Source organism: Triticum aestivum, chromosome 7B (genome assembly GCF_018294505.1).
Source record: "Triticum aestivum cultivar Chinese Spring chromosome 7B, IWGSC CS RefSeq v2.1, whole genome shotgun sequence".
Classification (NCBI taxonomy): Eukaryota; Viridiplantae; Streptophyta; class Magnoliopsida; order Poales; family Poaceae; genus Triticum; species Triticum aestivum.
In genome coordinates, this window is record NC_057813.1 from 452047148 (window position 1) to 452066289 (window position 19142).

Here is a 19142-nt window from a genome sequence, read left to right on the forward strand (position 1 = left end):
CCCTTCTCTTCGGCAACCCCACCCTCGACTCCGTCCTCAGCAGTGTCTTCCTCGACGCCGACGTCGGGACCGAGACGGTGGACGAGGCCGCGGCGCGCGTGGCGGCGGTGAGGCGTGAGGTGGGGTGGATCGAGGCGCAGGTCGCGCACGAGCAGGCGCGGCTGCGCGCCGTCGCGGAGAAGGTCAGGGCAGCGCAGGAGGAACAGGGGAGGGCGCACTGGTGGGAGGTGGATGTGGACGCGCTCCGGGAGGCAGAGCTGCCCGAGTTCGCCACGGCGCTCGATGCTCTCAGGGCCGACGTTCTCCGCCGCCTCGCCAAGTTGGCCGAAGCCCGGAAGCCACCGCGGCGGCAGTGGTAGTGGCTTCGCCATGGGGATCGGCGCACGGCTGACGGGTTCGTTCAGTCCATCAGATTATTTTTTGCTTGCCTAATCAGGTCATTGTTCGGGATTGGAACAGCAGTACGTAGCTGCATATAGCAAGATGTTACAACTTTAGCTTGCATTTTTTTTGTTCATTGCGTGGAAAATCCTCTCGATGATTGAATCGGAGTATATGCATAATCAGGAATGACGTGGTAGAACAAATTGTTGCTCCCTGGAGTATGGTTTTATTCTGAATTTTTGCTGATGCATCTGATCTGAAGGTACAAGTATATAGTTCAGAGTGCTCTTGATCTATGGCAGTCCGGAAGCTATTGTCGAAATTATGTTTTTCTGGTCACAGTACGTTGGTCAGATTTCAGAGTGTTTGCACTGCTCAATTGACATCTATATTGCACTTCTAGGAATAAGGAACAAGGAACAAGTGCTATACTTGTTGTTACTGTTAGTTAGTCAAAATAATTATGCAAGGTGTAAGTGTAGTTAACATGTGGCCGATGATAGATACTCCACTAAGTATTTGTCAACTAAGTTTCCTGTTAACTATGCTCCTAGGTATCATAGTTGTAATAGAAGCTTCATAGCGTTTGGTTGCGTTTGAAATGAGATTAACACATATATAGTGCCTACTATAAAGCCATGTGTATGATGTCTATGCTGATAGTGAAATATGGTGCTTAAAGATACTCCCCCCGTCCCATAATATAAGAGCGTTTTCTACTCGTCTCTTGAGCTTTTGGGCACTGGCCAGAGATCTGTAATAAGCTGTACTTTGGGGCTGTTGGCTCCCCCAGATTCCTTTCCTTCTGTTTTTGTAGCTTTGAACTTGGTAGAACGTTGAGGATCTGAACGGTTTTTACTCTGGTTTCGTTTTGAATGAAAAATGGAACCCCGGGGGAGGGGGGGGGGGGGGGTGCGTTTTGCCCTCCTGATAGTCTAAAAACACTAATGTAAGAGCACACTGTTATTCTCCTCTCTTTTGTGCTGCCATGGTCGAAGTCTGGGTGACACTTGTTTTGATGTGATGGATCGCACACCGATTGCTGCCATTGTTGAAGTATCTGTACTGCCGTTTGAGGTTGGTTTTGAGTTTCTACTAGCATTACTGATGTGTATGATGTTACTCGCAAATTAACTGAATGCATGCCAGTTAGTTCCTTCCACTGTTGCCTGATGTCGGCACTCTGCAATGCACAATCTCTTGTATCATGACTATCTGGCGTTTATAATTCAGTAACGGGAGCGGAGCCTCTGTCCAGTGCCTACTGCAATACCAAGAAAATTTAGGGCAGTGTACGAGTATATATAGATTTTATCGTTTTGACACTACAATCAATCATATGGACAAGAAGAGTTAGACTTAGCATTGCAGTTAACTCAGCTATGTGCAGTGGATGAAAACTTAGACTGAAGCCAAAGATCAATTAACGTCTCGGATATTTGTGTTGCTGCTAATCTTGCCCTTTACAAAAGGTGCAGCATGTTCGGAAGGAAACTTATTATGGTTCCGGATTGTCTACTTCATCGACAGTTAATGCGGCATCAAATTTCTTGTTCAGCGAGTTGATCCAAGAACGCATGATTTGTGCAGAAATTTGAGTTGACGATCAGCAATTAGTATAACCTGATCAACTGGAATACAGCAAAAGCTGTAAGAACATACTATATCTAGTAGCAGCACAGGTTAACAAGAAAACAACTTATGAATCTTGAAACCAGTAACTCGTCAATTGTATCCGTGAACAATAATACCCACTAATCTTACACAGCACTACTAGCAAAAGGCACCTAAGCAAAGATGATCTAAGAACAATGGCAATGGCAATTAACCGAAGCTCAAAGATGATCCAAGAACAATGGCGATTAACCGAAGCTCGTCCAGCTCGGGACTACTGCGGCTGTGGAGCGGAGGGCAACTTGTCGGCGTGGCGGCGCACGTTGTCCCGGAGGCGCTGAAGCGCCCTGGCGAAGACCGGCAGCTCCGCCTCCCCGAGCGCCTCGACGTCCGCCTCCCACCAGAAGCGTTTCCCCGCCTGCGTCTGCACCTCCACCACCTTCTTCCCGACGGCGCTCATCCGCTCGGCCTCCGCCGCAACCTCCACGCCCATGGCCTCCGTCTCCTGGCACAGTGCCTCCAGGGCCTCCCACTCCACGTCGTCGGCAGCAGGAACAGGAGCAAGGGCGTTGCCGTCGACGTCGGCGCAGCCCAGGACAGCGTCGGTGGAGGGGCTGCCGAAGGCGAACGCCTTGCCGGCCTCGGAGAAGACGACGATGGCAAGGCTGGCGCGGCAGAGCAGGGCGAGCTCCGCGGCCTTCTTCCAGAGCCCGGACTTGCGCTTGGAGAAGGTCACCTGCCGCGACTCCTTCTTCTCCACCCGGCGGTTCTCCCTGCGCTGCCGCCCCTTCGTCTTCTTGCCGAGCGGCGGCAGCGTCTTGGTCGCTTGCTCAACGAGTGGGTGCAAACGCGGCGGCTGCGTCATGGTCGCTCTCTCAACGAGGAGGAGGAAACGCGGCGGCGACGGTTGCTCTCTCTCTCTCTTGCTTGCTTTTCTCCCGGTGGGACGGCGATGCAAAGAACGAACGGCGAAAGGGGGATATATGGATGTCCGTAAGGAAAGAGATGGCTGCGGATCAACTCGGGTCCGGGTTGGGTTGGAAACGCGGTAACAATTTTTGGAAACCGCCCGCACAAAGAAGGAAAGAGAAGGCGGCGTTTGGAAGATGATCGGTGTGGACGTGTGGTACTCGGATTTGGGAAAGGGAAAAAAGGTTTTGGTGCGTCCCGTGCGTCCCCTGTTCGATCTACCGCCACGTGTCCCTGCTCAGCATCCGCTCCTGGCTTCCTCCCTCAGTTCCATTGTGAATCGTGCGTCCCACCTAGGGCCTAGGCTCGCAACCGCAACGCAGCGCGGCGAGCGAAACAACAGCATCGGGATCAAGTTTGTACTTTCTCCGTTTTTATTTACTCAGCATATAAGAGTCGATTGAAGTCAAACTTTCTAAAATTTAACCAAATGCCGTTAATTTTTTTTTGCTAGAAATAGCTATCTCACGTCTAAATCGTAGACCGTTCGATCTTGTACTGTAAATCTCGTGCAAGTCTGCTTCAGGTCGTTGTTTCTGTAGTGCGCTTGCTCCCTCTCTGTCACGACCATTCGTTTGGCCTGTTTCCTTTCTTTTCTCTATCAGCCCGTAATCTGGTTGCAGGTAGGATGGCTCGACCCTTTTTTTGTCCATTTGTTGTTTCCTAAAACCTAAAAAGTGCGCGCGCACCATCTAACCGAAACGAGCGGCCGACTCGTGACCGCACGATCGCGTCGCGAGCGCCAGGTGCCGCCTGGTCTGTTTCCTCCCACCGCGCAGTCGTGGGCGAGTTGCCCTCATCTGACCCAGCGCGGGACCCACATGTAAGCGACTAGAGGGAGATCGTGGGCGGCGGCTTCGAAACGTGAGCCGTTCTTTCCCCATTTCCTCCGCTGGCCGTGGCATTCCCGTTCCTCTCCTCCCTTTTCGCTCTCGCTCTCACCCAGCAACTGCGGCAGAATCGCGCCGCGGCTCTCAAATCGCCGGCGGATTCGTTGCTGGACCGCAGGGTGGATTCGCTGCTGGTCCTCGCCGGCGTTGCAGGTACCTAATACTGTCCTCCCTTTCTCTGTCTCGTCGCCGAGGGTCTAGGTCGTGTCGAGGTCGTCGGTGGCGGAAATGGCGGGCTGGGATTCCTAGGGTTCCTATGGCATCAACTGCCTCGTATGGTCGATTTGGTGTAGACGTGTCGTCTGTGCGTCTGTTCTACTCTCCTGTCCTTGGATTTCTGCGGCAGCAAGGGACAGTAGTGGTGGGGATTCACGGTGGGAGGGTGCGTTGGTGTCGGTGGAGTGGTTGTTGGGATTTGCGGTCGACGCAGACATCCGCGAAGGCCTTCTGTTGTCCTTCCCCTCTCTATCTCGTCGCGGAGGATGAGGCCGTGTCCAGGTTGACGGTGACGGATCTGGCGGGCTGCATAGGGTCCCTTTCTGCCACTTTCTGTGCTTGCTTCGATTTTGTGCGGTTGCAAGGGGTAGTGATGGTGGGGATTCATTAATGAGTGTTTTGTTGGTCATGACCGAGTGGTGCTTGAGATTTTTGCGGTTTGAGGTACGTGTGCGCCCAATATACCATGTTCTGGTCCTCGCTGCGGTTTGTTGTTGGTAGATGATGTCCTAGATGTGTGCAATGCAATGGCTGATTGAACTAGTTTTTGGTTTAATTGCACAAAATTCTACCCAATTGGTTGCATCCTTTTTTTTAGTTGGCTGTTCACATGTTCTGCACTTTGCATTAGTTTTCATGCTTAGTTGGCTTCCTGTTTGTACTAGGTTGGATGTCTATATGTTGTTCAGTTCACAAGTTGCCTGCTTAGTTGACTGCATCCCTATACTAGTTGGCTGTCCACATGTTCTGGTCTTTTGCACTAGTTGTCATGCTTAGTTTGCTTCATGTTTGTACTAGGTTGGCTGTCTATATGTTATTCAGTTGCACAAGTTGCCTGCTTAGTTGACTGCATCCCTATACTAGTTAGCTATCCACATGCTCTGGTCTTTTGCACTAGTTGTCATGCTTAGTTTGCTTCATGTTTGTACTAGGTTGGTTGTCTATATTCTGTTGAGTTGCACAAGTTTCCTTGCTTTCGTGTTCGAGTTGCTCCTATAGGTGCCCTGCTGGTGCACTGATAACCCACAAGTATAGGGGATCAATTGTAGCCTCTTTCGATAAGTAGGAGTGTCGAACCCAACGAGGAGCTAAAGGTAGAACAAATATTTCCTCAAGTTCTATCGACCACCTATACAACTCTACGCATGCTTAACGTTCGCTTTACCTAAAACAAGTATGAAACTAGAAGTACTTTGTAGGCGTTGTTGGATAGATTTGCAAGAATATAAAGAGCACGTAAATATAAACTAGGGGCTGTTTAGATAAATAAGCAATAAAGTTAGTATAGCGAGTGTGAAAAAGTGGTAGTAGGAGTTGCGAAATTGTCCCTAAGCAATTGACTACGTTACTAGACCAATAGGACAACGAAAATCTACTCAGACATCATAGCATGGCAACACATCATTGGATAATAATAAGAAGCATAAAGTACCATGTTCAAGTAGAGGGTACAGCGGGTTGCGGGAGAGTGGACCACTGTAGATAGATGGGGGAAGGTGATGGAGATGTTGGTGAAGATGGCGGAGGTGTTGGTGTAGATCGCGGTGATGATGATGGCCCCGGCGGTGTTCCGGCACCACCGGGAGAGAGGGGGAGAGAGCCCCCTTCTTCTTCTTCTTCCTTGACCTTCTCCCTAGATGGGAGAAGGGTTTCCCCTCTGGTCCATGGTCTCCATGGCGTGGGAGGGGCGAGAGCCCCTCAGAGATTGGATATGTCTCTCTGTCTCTCTCTATTTCTGCGTTCCTGATTCTGCCCTTTCACCGTTTCTTATATTCCCAGAGATCCGTAACTTCGATTGGATTGAAGCTTTGAACACGATTTTTTTCGGATATTAGCTTTCTTGCGGCGAAGGAAGGGCAACAACCGCCTTACGGGGTGTCCACGAGGGTCAGGGGTGATGAAGCCATGTACCTAGGATAGGGTCATGGACCTATCCAAGATACCCTCCCCAAGGACATCTTTAGAAGAAATCACCTTTCAGTCGACCTGGAAGGGTTCCACTAGACGGACTCAAAGACACTCGACCATGAATCCACTCACTCGACCACCAGGAGATCTAAAGTCACTCTGCATGCAAACGGTCGGTCATTAAGTAGCCTTTATGGTCATCATAGCACTTTATGTATAGCGTTACCAGTAACGCCAGATCTTAATGTACCTTAAACCCTGCATAACTGAGGGCCGGAGGGGTCTGGCGGACCCTATATAAGCCACCCCCCTCCTCATTGTAAAGGGTTCGCACCCCTGTAACTCATACTCATATAATCCAGTCGACCGCCTCCGGGCTCCGAGACGTAGGGTTGTTACTTCCTCTGAGAAGGGCCTGAACTCGTAAACATCTTGCGTACACAACTACTCCATAGCTAGGATCTTGCCTCTCCATTCCTACCCCCCTATTCTACTGTCAGACTTAGAAGCACGACAGTTGGCGCCCACCGTGGGGCAGGTGTCTTAGCGACTTATTGGAGAAGTTGTGATTTTTCCGATTTCCTTCATCATGGTTTCAGGCAGAGTTTTGGTTGAGGGCCGCGGGATCTGTCTTGGCGCGCTCACGTTCATCGCCGGCGACTCTGCTTGGCTTCAGGAGGCTCCACTCAATATCAACGCGCTCCCCGTCCGCGGGGCGACGCACTTTCGCGCGTGCGTCCACGACGTCCTTCTGCGGCAACCGTCGACCCAGTATCGGTCGGCTCCTGTATCGTCCTCCCTCCCAGTCTCCCGCCGGCGCAAGCGGTCCGGTCGGTCGAGGCTTCAGCGGTGGGTGAGGCACGCGGTGGCCCGCCAGTCAGCCACCCCCCAAGTCGCGGCAATCGAGCCCGACGAATCTCTCTATGACCTGTTCGACCTGTCGACTGGCTCCGCAGAGACTGCATCCGAGTGCGACAGCAATGATCCAGCGGTGGAGGTGCTGATGGTCAATGGTCCACGCAGTCCCCTGGCTTCCCCCGCGCTGACGGAGGCGATGGCGAAGGCGATCCGGCGCAGGCCCATTAGGAGTATCAACCCGAGCCCCTCACTTCGCTGCAGAGGGAAGAACTTCGCCACCGGAACATGGATGCACTACACACTCCTATCCTCGGAGAAACCCCCGAGGCTCGCGCCTTAGAGGATGCGCGCCTAGCCAACTTGGCTGAGCGCACTCGACTGGAGAACCTCGAGCGAGCACTCGACGAGCGCGCGCGGCAATGGGTTCCAGACTCCAGTCGACGTCAACTCTTTCCACCACCGACTCAGGTATATCGAACTCCGATTCAGAATCTAGCAGCTGCAGCCCGTATAGCAGAGTCGATTCAGCCTTCCCAGTCAGAGGCTGGCAGAGGCTTGCTAAAGATCAGAGATTTACTCCGGGTAGCAGGAGATCAAAATTCAGCTGTATCACAGTCGCGGAATAGGATTCACAACAGATCTGTTGCTGCGAATACGGTCCAATCGGCCCATAGCCCAAGATCGCCCCCGAGGCGTGAGGAACGTGGAGGCCGGCGTGATGATCAGTACAAGAACCGTGAGCAGTATGATCACCGATTCGATCGTGATGATCGACGTCGAGTGCCCAGTCCTCCCCCAAGGGGTGGATCGTACGCGCCTCGACAGCAAGATGACAGACGCCAGCACAGTGTTGGACGAAGGGTTCCAGTCGACCCCAGAGAACCAGACTTTGATGCGAGATCCATTATCGTTCAAGGTTTGGTCGACAGGAACAGAGCTCACCGAGAAGGCCATGACAGAGATGCGCCCACCAGCAGCAGAGTTCACGTCTCAGGACCAGAGTGTTTTAGCAGAGCCATCAGGGCCGCGGTGATTTCTCCCAACTTCAGGTTGGCGACTGGAGTCAGTAAGTTCACTGGTGAGTCCAAGCCTGATACTTGGCTTGAGGACTACCGAGTGGCTGTTCAGATTGGCGGCGGCAATGATGAGGTGGCCATGAAACACCTACCTCTTATGTTGGAGGGCTCCGCCAGAGCATGGCTGAATCAGTTGGCACCTAGCAGCATTTACACTTGGGAAGATCTTGCCCGAGTGTTTGTTAGAACATTTGAAGGAACTTGCAAGCGACCAGCAGGGTTGACAGAGCTGCAGTCTTGTGTGCAAAAGTCGAATGAAACTCCGAGAGATTACATCCAGAGATGGATCACACTGCATCACACGGTAGAGAATGTATCTGATCACCATGCAGTCTGTGCCTTCAAGAAGGCGTTAAGAACAGAGAGCTAAGTTTGAAATTCGGTCGGACAGGAGACATGACCCTGAGTCGAATGATGGAGATTGCCACCAAGTATGCCAATGGTGAAGAAGAGGATCGGCTCCGGAGTGGCAAGTACAAGTCAGCCGCTCATGAAACCGGGGGAGGGAACTCCAGTCGGAAGCAGAAGCGGAAAGCGAGCCGGCTGCTCCTGGTGAAGCCTTGGCCATGACTCAAGGAAAGTTTAAAGGGAAGCCCAAAGGGTCTTGGAACCTTAAGAAGGTGAAGGACAAGGAAGGAAATGACGTGATGGATTTGCCGTGCCACATCCACACGAAGAAAGATGAGGAGGGTAAATTCATTTACCCGAACCATACCACTCGATAGTGTCGGCTCTTGATCCAGCAATTCCAGGGGAAACATCCCAAAGATAAGGAAAAGGAGTCGAACAAAGTTGAAGACAAAGAAGATAGTGATGATGGATATCCCCAGGTCAATTCCACCCTGATGATTTTTGCTGATGTTGAAAGCAAAAGTCGATTGAAAGTTATCAACCGAGAGGTGAACATGGTTGCTCCAGTGACACCCAGTTATCTGAAATGGTCTCAGACTGCCATCACATTCGACCAGTCCGATCATCCGACACACATAGCCACCCCTGGGAGGCAAGCTTTAGTGGTTGACCCAGTCATCGAGGGCACTCGACTGACTAAAGTCTTGATGGATGGTGGCAGTGGCCTGAATATATTGTATGCAGAGACGCTGAAAGGGATGGGCATTCCGATGTCCAGACTCAGTACCAGCAACATGAGTTTCCATGGAGTCATTCCTGGAAAGAAGGCTGAGTCACTCGACCAAATTGCTCTTGATGTGGTTTTCGGTGATTCCAAGAATTACCGAAAAGAAAAGTTGACGTTTGAAGTTGTGGACTTCCAGAGTGCTTATCACGCTATTTTGGGCAGGCCAGCTTATGCATGTTTCATGGCTCGACCATGTTATGTGTACCTCAAATTGAAGATGCCTGGTCCCAAACGTGTGATCACTATTACTGGAAATCGGAAGAAGGCAGAAGAGTTCTTTCAGAAGGGCTCAAAGATCACCGATGCTCAGATGGCAGTGGTAGAGCTGCAGGAATACCAGAAAGCTGCAGATCCGAGTGATTTGTTGCGAGCCAAGAAGCCTGCTACGGAATCAGCGTTTCAGTCGTCTGGTGAGACAAAACTGATTCACATTCACCCTACCAACCCCAGTGCTGCTCCGACTCACATGTCAACAACACTCGACTCCAAATAGGAAGAAATGCTCATCCAGTTCCTCCGTGAGAACTGGGACATCTTCGCATGGAAGCCTGCTGACATGCCGGGTGTTCCCAGGGGGCTAGCTGAGCATCGTCTACGAGTCGAATCCAAGGTGAAACCTGTCAAGGAACATCTTGGACGGTCCGTCGTCCAGAAGAGAAAGGCCATTGACGAGGAGGTGGCTTGGCTCTTAGCAGCGGAGTTTATCCGAGAGATTTACCACTCCGAGTGGCTCGCCAATGTTGTCATGGTCCCCAAGAAGGACAAGTCACTTCGTATGTGCATTGACTTCAAACGTATCAATTGGGCCTGCCCGAAAGATCATTTTCCTCTCCCCCGCATCGACCAAATAGTCGACTCGATTGCGGGATGTGAGCGCCTATCTTTTTTAGACGCTTATTCCGGTTACCATCAGATCCGTCTGTATGGACCCGACGAGATCAAAACAGCTTTCATCACTCCATTTGGGTGCTTCTGCTATGTCACCATGCCATTCGGCCTCAAGAATGCCGGAGCCACGTTCATGATGATGATTCCGAAGTGTTTGCTCACTCAAATAAGTCGGAATGTGGAAGCATACATGGATGATATTGTGGTCAAATCACGGAAGGGTTCCGACCTGTTGACTGACCTTGCTGAAACATTTGCCAACCTCCGGAGGTATGATATCAAGCTTAATCCATCAAAGTGCACATTCGGAGTTCCCAGCGGAAAGTTACTCGGTTTTCTCGTTTCCGAACAAGGAATCGACGCCAACCCAGAAAAAGTTGGTACTATACTCCGAATGAAACGCCCTCTGCGTGTGCACGATGTCCAGAAGCTTACTGGATGCTTGGCCGCTTTAAGTCGATTCATCTCTCGCCTCGGTGAAAAGGCATTGCCTCTTTACCGACTGATGAAGAAGTCAGACAAGTTTGAGTGGACTCAAGAAGCTGATGCAGCGTTTGCAGAGCTAAAAGCCCTACTCTCCACCCAGCCGGTGCTTGCTGCCCCAATCAGCAAAGAGCCTTTGCTGCTTTACATTGCAGCCACAGGACAAGTCGTCAGTATAGTACTTACGGTCGAGCGGGAAGAAGAAGGAAAAGCCTTCAAAGTTCAGCGCCCAGTATATTATCTTTTTGAAGTTTTGACCCCATCAAAGCAAAGATACCCTCATTATCAGAAGCTTGTATATGGGATCTATGACCACGAAGAAGGTTGCTCACTACTTCTCTGGCCATTCCATTACAGTCGTCAGCGACGCTCCATTGTCAGAGATTTTACACAACAGAGATGCAACTGGTCGAGTGGCAAAATGGGCGATTGAACTCCTTCCCTTGGATATCAAGTTTGAGGCAAAGAAATCCATCAAGTCCCAAGCAATAGCAGACTTCATAGCCGAGTGGGTTGAGCAGCAACTGCCGACTCAAGTTCACTCGGAGCACTCGAACATGTTCTTTGATGGTTCTAAGATGCTGAATGGTTCCGGTGCTGGGGTAGTGCTGGTTTCCCCCGAGGAGATAAGCTCAGATATGTGCTCCAGATCCACTTTGATTCCTCCAATAATGAAGCAGAATACGAAGCACTTTTGTATGGGTTACGCATGGCCATTTCACTCGGCGTCCGTCGCCTCATGGTCTATGGCGACTCAGATTTGGTGGTAAATCAGGTGATGAAGGAGTGGGACGTCAGAAGTCCAGCCATGACCGGTTACTGCAATGCGGTGAGAAAGCTAGAGAAGAGATTCAAGGGGTTAGAGCTTCATCATATACCCCGACTGAAAAATCAAGCAGCTGATGATTTGGAAAAAATAGGTTCCAAGAGAGAAACCATTCCCAGTAATGTGTTTTTAGAACACATCCACACACCATCAGTTCAGGAGGATCCTTTCACCGAAGAAGTCCCACAGCCGAAAAGTGTTACAGATCCGACTGAAGTTGAGGTCCCGGCTGTGGTCGACCTGATCATGGAAGTTTTGGTCATCATTCCCGACTGGACAGTGCCATACATCGCGTATATCCTAAGGAAAGAGCTCCCAGAGAATGAAGAAGAGGCTCAACAGATCGTCCGTCGATCCAAGGCCTTTACTGTGATAAAGGGACAATTGTACAGAGAAAGTGCGACTAGAGTCGGCTAGAAATGTATAACACCAGAAGAAGGTCAGATAATTCTTGATGACATCCACTCGGGGACCTGTGGTCACCATGCATCCTCTCAGACCATTGTGGCTAAAGCATACCGAGCGGGATTTTACTGGCCAAGAGCAAATGAGATGGCGAAGGAGATAGTCGACAAGTGTGAAGGATGTTAGGTTTACTCCAATATGTCACACAAGCCCGCCTCAGCTTGAAGACCATTCCACTCGTGTGGCCCTTCGCTGTGTGGGGATTGGATATGGTTGGACCACTGAGAACTGGCAGGAGCGGCTTCACCCATGTACTGGTGGCAGTCGACAAGTTCACCAAGTGGATTGAAGCTAAGCCTATCAAGAATCTTGATGCCGGCACTGCTATCAGCTTCATCAGAGAGTTGATATTCAGATACGGAGTTCCACATAGCATCATCACTGATAATGGGTCAAACTTCGATTCTGATGAATTCAAAGCCTTTTGCGCCTCTCAAGGCACACGAGTCGACTACGCTTCAGTCGCTCACCCCCAGTCGAATGGACAAGCGGAACGAGCAAATGGTCTAATTCTCAAAGGACTGAAACCCCGGTTGATGCGTGATCTCAAGCATGCAGCAGGAGTGTGGGTCGACGAACTTCCATTGGTTCATTGGGGATTGAGGACCACTCCTAATCGGTCGACTGGGCAAACTCCATTCTTTCTGGTCTATGGAGCTGAAGCAGTTCTGTCGAGTGACCTGCTTCACAATGCACCCCGAGTCGAGCTCTACATTGAAGATGAAGCAGAACAAGCCCGGCAGGACGCAGTCAACCTCCTAGAAGAAGAAAGAGAGATGGCCATGATTCGATCGACTATCTATCACCAGGACTTGCATCAATTCCATGCCAGAAGCATGAAGAGTCGAGCCTTCCAAGAAGGAGATTTGGTTCTCCGAGTGGATCAGCAGAAGCCACACAAACTTTCTCCTACTTGGGAAGGCCCCTTCATCGTCACCAAAGTCCTCCACAATGGATCGTACCATCTTTACAATGTCGATCGCCAGATTGACGAGCCACGAGCTTGGAACGCGGAGCTGCTCCGCCCCTTTTATACTTAAGTATTCACTCGGATGAGATGTAATAAAAGTACTTCTGTAGTTTGTTTTTCAAAGACAAGAGTGTTATAATTTTCCCAGTGATTGTTGTTACTTTTGTTTACGTGAGAAATACCCCAGTGGGTGGCTTAGCTGCGAATCCGTTTCGCCTAAGTTTGTAAAAAAAATCCCTACCGAGTGGTGAGCCAGCCTCCCACTCGGGGGCTTAGCTACGAATCCGTTTCGCCTAAGTTTAAAAAAAATCCTACCGAGTGGAGAGCAAACCTCCCACTCGGGGGCTTAGCTGCAGTCCAAGTACTCGCCTAAGTGTTTAAAATCCTACCGAGTGGTGAGCCAGTCTCCCACTCGGAGGCTTAGCTGCAGTCTAAGTACTCGCCTAAGTGTTTAAAATCCTACCGAGTGGTGAGCCAGTCTCCCACTCGGAGGCTTAGCTGTAGTCCAGTACTCGCCTAAGTATTTAATACAATGTGCGCTCTGCAAGGACGGCGAGGTGCAGGTCGACGGTTACCTTCTTCTTCGGAGCTACGCCACAAATACAATGTGCGCTCTGCAAGGACGACGAGGTGCAGTTCGACTGTTACCTTCTCCTTCCGAGCTATGCCACAAATACAACGTGCGCTCTGCAAGGATGACGAGGTGCAGGTTGACTGCTACCTTCTCCTTCTGAGCTATGCCACAAATACAACATGTGCACTGCAAGGATGACGAGGTGCAGGTCGACTGCTGCCTTCTCCTTCGGAGCTACGCCACAAAAAATCCTACCGAGTGGAGAGCAAACCTCCCACTCGGGGGCTTAGCTACAGTCTAGTACTCGCCTAAGTATCTGAAATCCTATCGAGTGGAGAGCAAACCTCCCACTCGGGGGCTTAGTTGCAGTCGAGTACTCGCCTAAGTATCTAAAACTCCTACCGAGTGGCGAGCAAACCTCCCACTCGGGGGCTTAGCTGCAGTCCAGTACTCGCCTAAGTATCTGAAAATCCTACCGAGTGGAGAGCAACCCTCCCACTCGGAGGCTTAGCTGTAGTCCAGTACTCGCCTAAGTATTTGAAAATCCCACTGAGTGGAGAGCAATCCTCCCACTCAGAGGCTTAGCTGCAGTCCAGTACTCGCCTAAGTATTTGAAAATCCCACCGAGTGGAGAGAAATCCTCCCACTCGGAGGCTTAGCTGCAGTCCAGTACTCGCCTAAGTACTTAATCCATTGCGCTCTGCAAGGATGACGAGGTGCAGGTCGACTGCTACCTTCTCCTTCTGAACTACGCCACAAATACAATGTGTGCTCTGCAAGGATGACGAGGTGCAGGTCGACTGCTACCTTCTCCTTCTGAGCTACGCCACAAATACAACATGCGCTCTGAAAGGATGACGAGGTGCAGGTCGACTTCTACCTTCTCCTTCTGAGCTACGCCACAAATACAATGTGCGCTCTGCAAGGATGACGAGGTGCAGGTTGACTGCTACCCTCTCCTTATGAGCTACGCCACAAATACAATGTGCGCTCCATCCTGATCCGCACGGACGCAGGTCAACTGCTATCTGTGCTCCATCCCTACCTGCAAGAGCGGTGAAGTGCAGGTCGACTGGACTTTCCACCTTAGAGCTGCATCTCAAGCATTAAAGTATATTCCGAGTGAAAGACAAAGTTCGCTCGAAGGCAAGTGCAAGCATATTCAACGATAAGCCAAGTTCAGATAAAACCCTACGGATTCGGAAGTACTCAGGTGTCAAGCCTGTAAAAGTTTATCGGTTACAAAACCACTCGGCATTCCGAGGCAAATTTAAGACGAAGCATAGAAGTTTTTTACTCCTCAGGTGGAGGACTGGAAGGCTGACAAACTGGTCCAGGTCGATTCCGTCAGCAATCTGAGTGGCAGCAACAATGAAGGTATCCATGAAAGATTGGAAGTCATGCTTCTTGGTATTGGCCACCTTGATGTACGACAGCTTGTCCTCTCGCGCATCCTTGCAGTGAACACGTACCAGGGACAGAGCAACATCAGCACCACACCTGGCGGAAGACTTCTTCCATTCCTGCACTCGACCTGGAACGTCATTTAGTCGAGTCATTAAAGACTCGAGATCATTTTGAAGCGTCACTCTTGGCCAGAGTGTCATGTCGATCCGCGACACCGCAACCTTCAGTCGAGCGAGGTAGTTGACCACACTGGCAACACGAGACTCCAGTCGGAGCATGTTCACAGCGGCTTCGTCCTTCACAGGAGAGTTGATGGGGTCCAAGCTTGTCTCCACTCGACTGGTCTCCTCCTCAAAGTTCTGGCAGAATTCTGTAAACACAGTTCAAAGTTAAGCCAACAGTTCCACGACGAGTCGATGATAACAAGTCAAGTCGAATAGAAGAGATTACCTTCAAGCATAAGGAATAGCTTCTTGGCGAGCCCTCCCAGATAAGCCTCCAGATCGTTCTTCTTCCCCGCCAGTTTGCTAGCCTTGTCACTCAGAGCTATCTTGTCATTCTTCAGACGGCTGACCTCCTTGTTGGCCGCGTCGAGAGCAGCTTTCAGATTGGCGTTCTCCTCTTCAAGTTTCCCGACTGAAGCCAGTTTTTCTTCTGCAAGCTTCGTTTTGTCCAAAGCTGCCTCAGCGAGTTCATGGTCCTTCTTCTTCAGAGCCTCCTTCAGTTTATCTGCAAAGTGACAATGAGATCAGAATCAGAAATGGACAGAAAGACAAAGACAGCCGTCAAGATTCTCACCAAAGATACCTTTTGCTTCATCCTTCGCCTTCTGAAAGTTCTCCTGAACAAGCTTCAAGTCAAGGTCGAGCTGGATATGCTTGTTTTCCAATTCAGTGTAACGAGCCACAAGCTCGCAAGATTTCTGCGAAGGATCAGTCGACAGACATCAAAGATGGGTTGCTTCTGAGTGACTAAGAGAAAAACAGTAACATTTCTAAGACTACAGTCGAATCAAAATATTCAACAGTAGTCTCGGGGTCTACACCCAGTGGGTGCACTCAGCGTGCCCCCACTGGTTTTACCGACTCAGTCCGATCAGTCGACCGAAATAGACAAAAAGGTTCTGATCCTAAACCATAGCTAACTGCCAGTAGTCAGCCATGGTAAAAAAAACACAGGTTCTTCAGACCTTAGTCGACTGCCAGCAGTCGACCATGGTCTCGGGGACTACACCCAGTGGGTGCACTCAGCGTGCCCCCACTGGTTCCCAGATTCCATTCGACCAGACCAAGTGGAGAAGTTAGAGTGAAGACATTCAAAATACGAAGACTACAGTCGACTGCCAGCAGTCCACCATAGTCTCGGGGACTACACCCAGTGGGTGCACTCAGCGTGCCCCCACCAATCCAAAATTCAATCGACGCACCTAGTGGGTGTACAGATACAAAGATCTTCAGAAAGAAGAGTTTTCAGATACCATATCCTAACAGAACAAGCGGTGGCCAACTAACCTGGACATTGCTCTAAAGAGCTAAGCTTGCATCGTAAGCCGCTTGGCTGGCGTCCCGGATCGCCTTCACCTGCTCCATCATGATCCCCGCCTGGCGTATAGCCTCCTTAGCAGCACCCACTTGGTCCTCTGGGACGTGGTGTGTGGCAAAAAGGGAAGGCGGATCAGCAGTCGATGACGAAGGTCGAGCACTCGTTAGCGGCACAGCGAAGGACACGGAAGTCCGAGTGATGTTGCCACCCTCCTGAACCAGCGTCTCAGGTGCTGATGCAACCTGAGCAGTCTTGCCAGCAGGCGCCTTTTTATTCCTCCTCGGCCTCAGAGGCGCCTCATCGTCATCATCAGGGAGATCAATGACATGAGGTGGGGCTACAGGAAAGATCCAAAGTTAAAAATGAAGATCCAATCGACCAAAAGCGAAACTACAGAGATCATACCAAGGTTGGAGGTGGCAGCATCTTCCATTTCCTGGTCTTCGTTCCTGGCTAAGGTCTCGGAGGTAGCAGCACTGCAGATTTCAGAAACCAGTCGGTTAGCCAATGAGTCCACCAAGGGTTTGTCCATGATAAATGAGAAAATGCAAGTTCTGCTGTTACCCAGAAATGGTGGGAATGGCCATCCTCATCTTGGGCAGGGCCTTCGTCGGCTTTGATGACATCGCTCGGGGTTGCTTCAGTGCTTTTTCAGTCGGCACCGGAGAGGTCGTCCGAGGGCGTTTCGTCAACTACCCGACAGGCGCAGTAGCCTTGCCACGCTCGACCACGGGGTCATGGATGAGCTTGGATCGCCTTTCCGTGCGAGGAGGGTCAAATTCCTCCTCTTCTTCCTCCTCCTCCTCTTCAGCGGAGCCGTCGTCATCTTCATCCTCCTCACCATCAGATTGCCACTCCTCCTGACTTTCGCCTCCACTCCCCTCCTCCTCCTCGACCTGTTCTTGCACCCCATTGGGCATCAAGTATATCTTAGTAGTGTCCTGGAAGACAACAAACAAGACAAAAGTTAGTCGACTAATTTTAAGCAAACATGATGGAGAAAGCAGGATCACAGTCAAAGATGCAGGATTGGACCTTGTCTACTTCGTATGACTGGTCGAGTGGAGGAATCCTCCTGGCTCCTCGAGGGTTGTCCTTGTTTCCTGTGATGCTCGCCAGCCACCTTTCCAGCGTGGCATCCTCGACCTCCTACGGGTCGATCCGAGTGGTGTCCTTAGTGCCAGAATACAACCACATCGGATGGTCTCGAGCTTGTAGTGGCTAGATGCATCGTCGGAGGAAGACCTCCAAGAGGTCCATGCCGGTCACTCCGTCACAGATAAGCTGGACCACACGTTCGACCAACACCTTAACCTGCGCCTTCTCTTTCGGGATCACCTTCAAAGAGGAAGGCTTGCTCACTCGGTCCATGGAAAAAGGAGGGAGTCTAGTCGACTGCGCTGGCGTCGGCTGGTCCTTGCAGTAGAACCAAGTCGACTGCCATCCACGGACCGACTCGGGTAAGATCATGGCCGGAAAAGAACTTTTCCCCTCATTTGAACCCCAAGACCCCCACACATCTGAATCACCTGAGTTCTCTCATCACTGGGATTGGCCTTTTTCACCGTCTGGGAGGGACAGGTGAAAATGTGCTTGAAAAGACCCCAATGAGGCCGACAACCCAAGAAGTTCTCGCACAAAGACACGAAAGCAGCGAGATACACGATGGAGTTGGGTGTGAAGTGGTGGAGTTGCGCCCCAAATAAGTTCAGAAATCCCCGAAAGAAAGGGTGAGGCGGCAAAGAAAACCCGCGGTAAACATGGGTGGCCAAGAGGACACACTCACCCTCCTGAGGCTACGGCTCCGACTCCTTCCCCAGGAGCCGTGCTGATCCATGGGGGATCAGTCCTTCATTGGCCAGGTCGTCAAGATCTTTCTGACGGATCATCGAGCGGATCCAGTCGCCCTGGATCTAGCCCTGCGGTAGGCCGGCCCTTGACGAAGATCTGCCCCGACTGGTTGCCCTTCCCTTCGCCTTCGCCGTCGCCTTCTTCGCCCGCTCCAAAGTCGCCGTCTTCTCCTTCACCATTGTCACTGGCGAAGCGCGCACGGAGCAGTAGCGCTGAGATGGAGGTGAACGTGATGGATAAGTCTGAGGAAGAGGGAGATGAAATGAGAGCACACTGTTCAAAAAAACCCCGTCCGGTGCCTTATATGAGGTTGCTTCCGAGTGACTGACTTGTAGGCCTGGGCAATCCTGTCAAATCCCACAACAGTTGCGCGCGCGATACGTGGCAAAAAAGGTGGCACGGAGATCGAGGCGTTCCTGCCTTATCCCGTCCGAGTACCGCGGCCTCCTCCGCCCCGCGTGCTTCCCGAAATTCGGATCCCGCTAAATCCGCGAACTGCAGAGCAACTTGTCAGACGGGAGATTTCCTCCGCTCAGTCGTTCGGAGATCTCCAGGTACAGAAAATTCACTCGACGGATACAAAGAATGGATCAGGGCGACTGAAAAAGAAGTTGGTGTCGTCACCTAAGTTCATTGATCAAGAACAAGACATACTCACAGCACGTAAATGGGTCGGAAGTGTGTTCAACTCCTTCCCCACTCAAACCTCGATCCATTCGGGGGCTAATGATGAAGCCATGTACCTAGGGTAGGGTCATGGACCTGTCCAAGATACCCTCCCCAAGGACATCTTTAGAAGAAATCACCTTTCAGTCGACCTGGAAGGGTTCCACTAGACGGACTCGAAGACACTCGACCATGAAGCCACTCACTCGACCACTAGGAGATCTAAAGTCACTCTACACGCAAACGGTCGGTCATTAAGTAGCCTTTATGTTCATCATAGAACTTTATGTATAGCGTTACCAGTAACGCTAGATCTTAATGTACCTTAAACCCTGCATAACTGAGGGCCGGAGGGGTCTGGCGGACCCTATATAAGCCACCCCCTCCTCAGTGTAAAGGGTTCGCACCCTTGTAACT

General features: G+C 51.0%; 1 protein-coding gene across 1 annotated transcript; it reads right to left on the minus strand.

The window, feature by feature from the left end:
- Positions 1–2067: 2067 nt before the first annotated feature.
- Positions 2068–3029, minus strand: LOC123161371 (agamous-like MADS-box protein AGL61). The gene has a single exon (XM_044579209.1). The coding sequence runs from the start codon at positions 2861–2863 to the stop codon at positions 2273–2275; it is 591 nt and encodes a 196-aa protein (XP_044435144.1). The 5' UTR covers positions 2864–3029; the 3' UTR covers positions 2068–2272.
- Between the last annotated feature and the right edge of the window lie 16113 nt (positions 3030–19142).

Excerpts from the sequence above, each read along its gene's own strand:
- LOC123161371 (XM_044579209.1), bottom strand. The coding sequence starts at position 2,863 with ATGACGCAGCCGCCGCGTTTGCACCCACTCGTTGAGCAAGCGACCAAG.